The sequence below is a fragment of the Dioscorea cayenensis genome, chromosome 11 (genome assembly GCF_009730915.1).
Source record: "Dioscorea cayenensis subsp. rotundata cultivar TDr96_F1 chromosome 11, TDr96_F1_v2_PseudoChromosome.rev07_lg8_w22 25.fasta, whole genome shotgun sequence".
NCBI lineage: Eukaryota > Viridiplantae > Streptophyta > Magnoliopsida > Dioscoreales > Dioscoreaceae > Dioscorea > Dioscorea cayenensis.
The window spans coordinates 4,814,359-4,821,661 of record NC_052481.1 but is presented as its reverse complement, the minus strand read 5'-3'; the positions used below and the strand labels follow the sequence as shown (position 1 = coordinate 4,821,661).

The 7,303-nt window shown below is 32.4% G+C and overlaps 1 protein-coding gene across 1 annotated transcript; it reads right to left on the bottom strand.

Annotated features, from left to right (window-relative positions):
• Positions 1–1,849: 1,849 nt before the first annotated feature.
• LOC120272384 lies at positions 1,850–6,613 on the bottom strand. The gene is made up of 9 exons (XM_039279207.1): positions 6,494–6,613; positions 6,219–6,326; positions 5,994–6,062; positions 4,608–4,637; positions 3,818–3,850; positions 3,361–3,431; positions 2,660–2,741; positions 2,212–2,304; positions 1,850–2,125 (listed from the first exon to the last, which is right to left on the bottom strand). Exons 2-9 carry the CDS (start codon positions 6,318–6,320, stop codon positions 2,087–2,089), a joined length of 519 nt encoding a protein of 172 aa, XP_039135141.1. The 5' UTR covers positions 6,321–6,326; positions 6,494–6,613; the 3' UTR covers positions 1,850–2,086.
• Positions 6,614–7,303: the final 690 nt, after the last annotated feature.

Below are 7,303 nucleotides of genomic sequence, written 5' to 3'. Positions count from 1 at the left end.
ATGGATACTTTGTTATTTGAAAGGTATTGGTGATATTGGTTTGATCTTTGATATGAAAAGGTCTAATGCAGCCTATATTACTGGTTATATCGATGCCGATTATGGTGGTGATCTAGACCGGAGAAAATCTATCTCTAGTTATATTTTGTCTTTCTGTCGGCCTTCTATTAGTTGGTGTGCTTCTCTTCAGTCAGTTACAGCCTTATCAAGCACTGAAGCTGAGTACATCGCAGCCACAGAACGAGTTAAAGAAGTAATATGGCTTCATGGGTTATTCAATGAGCTAGGTTTGTCTCAGAACATTCTTGCTGTATTCTGTGATAATCATATTGCAATTCATCTTACCAAGAAAAGTGGTTACATAGTAAGACCAAGCATATTGACATTAAACACCATTTTGTTCGAGATATTGTATCTGTTGGAAACATTTATGTGAAAAAGATTCATACAGATGATAATCCTGCAGATATGTTGACAAAACCACTTTCTATTCCCAAGTTCAACTATTGTTTGGACTTGGTTGGTGTTCTTCAACACTGACTGCCCTTCAGGGCTTATATGCGGCAAAGGCTCTTTATTCGGATATTGATGCAAGGCGGAGTTTGTTGAAGTTGCCTCATATCCGCATCTGGTTGGAATTCTTCATCACTAAGGCATGTCTCGATTGGCGTGCCAAATGTTATCTAGAAGATTTCTTCATTGTGAAAGTAAACTTCATGGTTAAGAAGTTTTCTTCATTGTTAAGTAAACTTCATAGTTAAGAAGATTTCTTTATTGTTAAGCAATCTTCATGATTAAGAATCCTCCAAGGCGCTTCCTATAAATAAGCCTCTTTCATTGTATTTGTAATGAGAATCAATCCATTCTATTTCCACAAAACTTGTAGAGAAGAGTGTTCTTCTTTAATACCCCTTTGAGAGGATTTATTGTACTCTTTCTTATTTTCTTAGTGGATTTTTCTGGCCTTTGCCGTTGTGGGTTTTTCTTCCGGTACTCGGGTTTCCCATGTTAAAATCAGTGTGCTCTTTTCTTGCATTTGATTTCTCTTTTGTGTGATTCTAAAATAAACGCATCCGCAATCGCACTCGTACCATTCCTAACACATACACACGCAAAGTTATATATTCCTAAAACTTAAATAACATATTTTTATACTTTAGAACCCAAAGCAATGACCAAAGGTTTAAATGCCACCGGTGATTTAACCTGTATAATAAATATTGTTTTAATAATTGAAATCTGATATTAACACACACGCACATACATATAATTTATATTTGGCAAACTATAATTTTGGCATTTGTATACCCCTCTCGTAGCAAGCCATCAGTTATCCCATTAAGTCAGTAATCAATAGAATGATTTTTGATCTTTCGTTCAAATGCTTTGACAAATATATTCTCTCTCAAGAATTTTTATGAAGATTATAAATATAATAATTAAATCTAACATATTTTTAAATTACAAGTATGTATGAAATCTCAATCTATTTATATAAGATACACAAAATATTTCAGCTACTCTTCATCCATTATCACATGATAATTGTCAGTTAACTTGAGTTATATATGTATATATATATATATATATTAAATAAACTTTGAGGCTAATGTGTACCATAAAAAAAAAATTTTAACGTTGTCCAAACATTATATTTATACTTGTTTTTATACTTCTGTAATAAAACTGCGGAAAATAAGTTGCAAGCATATATATAAGTATTTATTATTGACAAGTCACAATGAGAACGGAGATTAGAACAAGAAACTCAGAACAAATCACTAGTTACAACATGGACTTCCAACAAGCAAACCAATCTGTTTTGAAGGCAAAAACCAATCATAACACAGTTGCAAACCGTTAGAATTACATGCAATGGCTCAGTTTGTCATCAGTGTATGCAACTAATCCTTATCCCAATTCATTCGATCATCATCTCATTGAGTTAATCGATCCTAAGGTACACCAAAGCTACCACAACTTTTTCATACAACTTCAACTGAAAATTCTGAGTATAGCTCTTACAGTTTAGCATGTTTTTTCATCAATATATATATAAAGAACAACTAGTGATAAGATCTGCAGCTCAGCTGAAACTTTCATAATTTGAATTCCAGCTTCTCAACTGCCAGAACATGGTGCAAACAATATTTAAAATGACTGTATAGCGTCTGACATGAATCACAGCTTTCAGTTATGGAACAAATGTACCTTCTCAACAATATCTGCTGATGCATAACCATTATTCTGCTGCTTCTTCAGAGTTTCGATGCGAGCTCTCAGTGCAATGTTTTGTTCTTCGGCCTAAAAAGTTACCATTAAATCACATAAACCAAAAGATAGCAATGGCATGAAAGTAGAATCATAAGCTCTTTTGTAGAAAAACACCACAGTTGTATCGATCTATGACATTTGTACAGTTGAGAACTTATACTGGGATAATATTTAAGCATGAAGTCACTTGGTTTTGATATATCAAGAGGCCGATTACAAGTTAAACTCTTCAACACTCATGCTTCTATGAATTCGTAAAAAAGGCCAACATTAATTTAATTTCTCTCGTCCTCAATGCTGATCATTCATTGTCCACAATGTGCAAAAGAAGGTTTAGCAAGTTCCTGAAATTAAGCCATTGACGTTTCTCCAATTTTGAAGTTACCTTTTCTAGCATACTCGTCAGGTATTGAGCTTCATCCTTCTTTACTTTTGAGATCTTCTCTTTGATATCTGCTACATTTTCTCTGCATTTAGTTAAAAGAGCATGAAAAACTTTTGAGATCATTCATTGTCCACAATGCCAGTCATGAAAAACTATTTCATATAACTAATCAAACTCTGCATTGACAACCCAATCAAATAACCGTTCAGTTAAATCATCAAATATTATCACAAATAACTAAAACATGACTGCCAATCAGAAAGATTGCTCTTGGCATTTTCACATATATATATATATATAATATAATATATTAATCAGTATGCACATTTACTGTTTTCCAAACACACATAACTACTTCCCTGCAAATGGTATACATTAATATTTCAAGAGTATGGCATAACAAGTAATATAGCAAAATGGAATAACAAGGTAGTCAAACAAAACAGCATAATTAACATATTCATATAAAATTAGAAAACCATAAAAGAGACCTGTTTCTCTTATGCTTTACAAAAAACTGAAACATACTGACCAACTGGATTTTATTCTGTTATAGCAATCAAAAACGAGTTTTATAAAAAAGCCAAAATTGTAAACCATTTGAAGAAAGTTAAACACAAAACACAATACCCCTAACTATCTTTGATTTGGGAAAATATTTAATTCATAATTACATTGAGTTGAGGATCACGAGTACTCACTTATCCATAGATAGCATGTCAAGGCTTTGCTCTTCCACAAGTTGCTCTATCATAGCCAGAATTTTACTGACCTATGTCATTAATTAGTATTAAAAAAAAAAGTTTATTTAGCAAATGGAACTACTTAATCTGAAAGTAATATATAATGATAATCTGAACACAAACTCTGGGAATTTAATTTGTTACTTGCAATCCCTATGCTGGTGACGGAATCCACATGAATGACATGACATTCAAGAGGGAAAAAACAGAGACTAAGATGTATTTTGAGAAAATCACGCAAAAATAGTTAGAACTTCTATATTTTAACAATTCACAAAATATAATTAATGATTTCTGGTTACATGTTTTCATTATCTGATAAAAACTACGAATACATCAAATAATATAAAAAATCCACTAAAGATGGGGAAATGAAAATAATATTAGGATTTAAAAGGACAAAGAATAAGCACACCTGAGTTTCATGGCAAATGGATTCAAATTCCTCCTGCAAAATTCGCATGTCATTGAGTGATGAACCATTATAATGTCAAATACTTGAAGATATGCTATAATAAAAGAGTTAAGAAAGATTGGATGTAAATTCAAAGCATTACAATTTAAGGAAAACTTAATTTTCTACAATAGCCAAGTGGAATGTCAAAAATAGGAACTCTAGCTAAAAACGGATTTTAAGGAATATCCTATGATGACTTAATAAATCATGGAGACCACAAACACCCCTCCTTAAGGTCCACCATGATTATTGGTTACAAATGGTGAAGACACAATGGTCAATGCTGGTTGGCATGCACTCATAGAACGGAAAGGTCACAGGCAAGTCTTGGCCAAGGTGAGCATCAAAGTGAAAAGAACGGGTTCCTTAGACTTATAGCAGTGCCATTTCGAAAAGCAACTCATATAGTTCATGAATGCAGTAAGGGAAATCAACGTATGCCGTGTGAAGAGACATGGTTTCTGGAGAAAAGGGAAATGATAATGGAAGAGGAAAAAACAAGCACCAATAAAATAAAGATATAACTATGGGAGGAAGATGGAACTTGGTCCGGTCAGTAGGATTCTGTGAACCGGAAAATCATAATGGAAGAGGAATACGTAAGTGGAAAAAATAAATACATAAAGCTTGCAAAGGGAAATTTTTACTTGAAATTGGTAGTGCAAGAGAAAGGAAACACAAGCAAATTCCTCAATTCTTTCTCCAATCTTTGAATCAGAGGAAATGATTATGTAAATTTAATAAATACCTCAATGTTCGCATGCAAGGATTTGATAGCCTGACAAGCACAAAACATAAAAGCAAGTGTCAGATTAGAGTTCCATCAGTCAAAACACAAGTAAACTCACAATACAAGAAATACAGCAAGACAAAAAAACATGGTGTATTATGTGCCTGAGTTCACAGGGCATATGATCCTTCTAAAATGTTTCTATCTACATCATACGCCATCAAAGGTGTTGCAATGTAGAACTAAACCAACATATTCTCTCAATTGTTTTTGAAACAAAAGCTACCTAAAGCCAATTTTGGCAGCTAAAGATGTCAAGGACAATATATAACTGTAATGGAAGAGTTAACAGTTACACCACTCAAATCCCTGTCGGTTTTAACTTAACTTTGAATAGGTAGTACACAGCACAAAAGTCTAAGAATAATCAGATGTCAGCGAGAACATGTGTCCAGCAAAACATATCATTTTCCATAAGACAATGTCTAGTTTTCAACATTTCTGTGTGTTAGAATAATAATAATAATAATATATGTTGAGAGTATAAAGAATAATGTCTTTTGGGCTAACTTTAGAAAACACCTAACCCTTCTTTTATTTAAAGTGGTTTGTGCCTCAATTGTATTGAGATAGATTTTTTTTTAGTCCTCACATCTGTATCTTTTTCTTTCTTCACAACCTGGCTTTTAATACCACGCTAAAGCAATCCAAAACAAAACAACAAACTATTAAAGAAAAAGATGCTGATTTAAGGACTAAGTGAAGCATAAATAAGGGAAGGACTATAGTTTTCTAAAGTCAACCCAAAAAACATTATTATCCTTGTACTTTGAACATATATTATTACTCTATCACTATGCACAAGAGTTTGCATCATAATTCATCCCAATAATTGATCCAAATGAAATACACAACTAGTGCTTGCACTCCAAAGATGGCCCATTCTCACACTGACCACATACATTGGTGTCAGCTTCCTTCTGTCCAACACTGGTGAATATCCATATTTCTCGCTACTAAAGTTAGTCCAAAGAATCCTAAACAAACAAAGCAATCAACCAAAACTCAAAATACATGTGAAAAGTCCATGAATGTACTACGGTAGCAAAAAGTCCATTTTTTAGATTAAAAAAGAGAAAAGTAAAGTCAGTTCCAAGCATTCTAAACAAATGAAGCAATCAACCGAAACTCAAGAAACATACGAAACCTCCATAAATGTAACAAGGCAGCAACAAGACAATTTTTAAGGAAAAGGAGAAAACTGAAGTCAGTCTATAGCATTCCAGACAAATGAAGCAATCGACTGAAACCCAAAACACATACGAAATGTCCATGACTATAGTAAGGTGGCCAAAAGACAACTTTTTTCGAGGGAAAAAGAAATAGAAAGTAAAGAAGAGTTACCTGAATGAACATGCGATATAAACTTTCTCTCTGGGCATCAGTTAACGATGGAAATGCTTTGATTACTTCCTACCATGCATATAAACAATTAAACTAAACAAAAGCAGCACACATGATTTCAATCAGAGAACTATGGCATCAGCAAATTCATCTCAAGATCAGGTCTCCAGCAAGCAAATTGAAGATTTTCAAGGCGATATTGAAATCCAATAAATGAAAAATTACCTCCTTGGAGAAAGCAGTGAGGAGAGCTCGAATGCCGAGTTGAAAGGACTTCTTGAGATTCAAAAACCTCACACTCATCACTGGATCAGCTTGATGATCCATCAAGAACTGATCAAAAAGGAAAAGTAAACAAAAAATAACGAAAAATTATCTTAAATTCTAGGATTTCGGGAATTTTTCTCTCTGGTTTGGGAATTGAGCTCGAATCAAAGAAAAAAAAAACCTAAAAAATTAGAGATTCGACACGGAAATGATTGAATTGAAGGAGGATAAACCTTGAATCTCTGTGAAGCTCTTCGAGGCTTTGCGAATTCGATAGCTTGCCGCCCTCCAAAAATTTCGAATGTTTTCGGGCGAGAGTTTTGGGAATCACCGAGTTTGTTTTTGCATTTGAACCCCTGCCAAAAAGTATTAATTAAAATTAGTTTTTTTTCCCTGTATACCCTTAAATTCAGTTAATTACATAGGCTCTTTTTTTTTTAAAAAAAAAAAAAAACTAACAATTTTTTAGGTTAAATAAATTAAATAGTTTTTTTTGTGTTACTATTTCAGTCACCTAACTTTTGAAAGTTATAATTTAGTTCTCTATTTTAAATTTTTGTTATAATTTAGTCATTCAAACAAACATTATTAATGTGATATATGCCAGTTCGAAGAAAAAATGTTATGTAATCATATATATATTTGAATGACCAAATTGTAACAAAAACTAAAAATAAAGGATAAAATTGTAACTTTTTAAAAATAGATGATTGAAATAGGAAATTAAAACCTTTTAAATTGTTTACATATTTTTTTAATTAAAAAGATTTTGGCAACTTTTTTATTTACATAAATACACCCTGCGCAACAATGATGAGGTTGCTCAAATGTGAGAACCGGTAAATTGCACAAAAGTTTGGCTTTTTCTCTCCTATATATATATTTTAAAAATACTCTAGTTGTTATTTACCAAAATGCACATAAATGCATAAAATCACTAAAACACATACCATTTTAATTTGTGAATTTGAAAAGCAGTGTTCTCGAACAATGATAAAACTTTTATTATTAATTTTTTAAAATTTTATAACTCAATCTTTTTA

Bases quoted from the DNA above. Each gene is read 5' to 3' on its own strand.
- LOC120272384 (XM_039279207.1), bottom strand. From the start codon at position 6,320: ATGGATCATCAAGCTGATCCAGTGATGAGTGTGAGGTTTTTGAATCTC. The intron at 2,742-3,360 runs GTGAGTACTCGT...AACTAAATGCAG, and splicing joins GACATGCTATCTATGGATAA to AGAAAATGTAGCAGATATCA. The intron at 2,305-2,659 runs GTAACTTCAAAA...GTAACTTTTTAG, and splicing joins TGACGAGTATGCTAGAAAAG to GCCGAAGAACAAAACATTGC.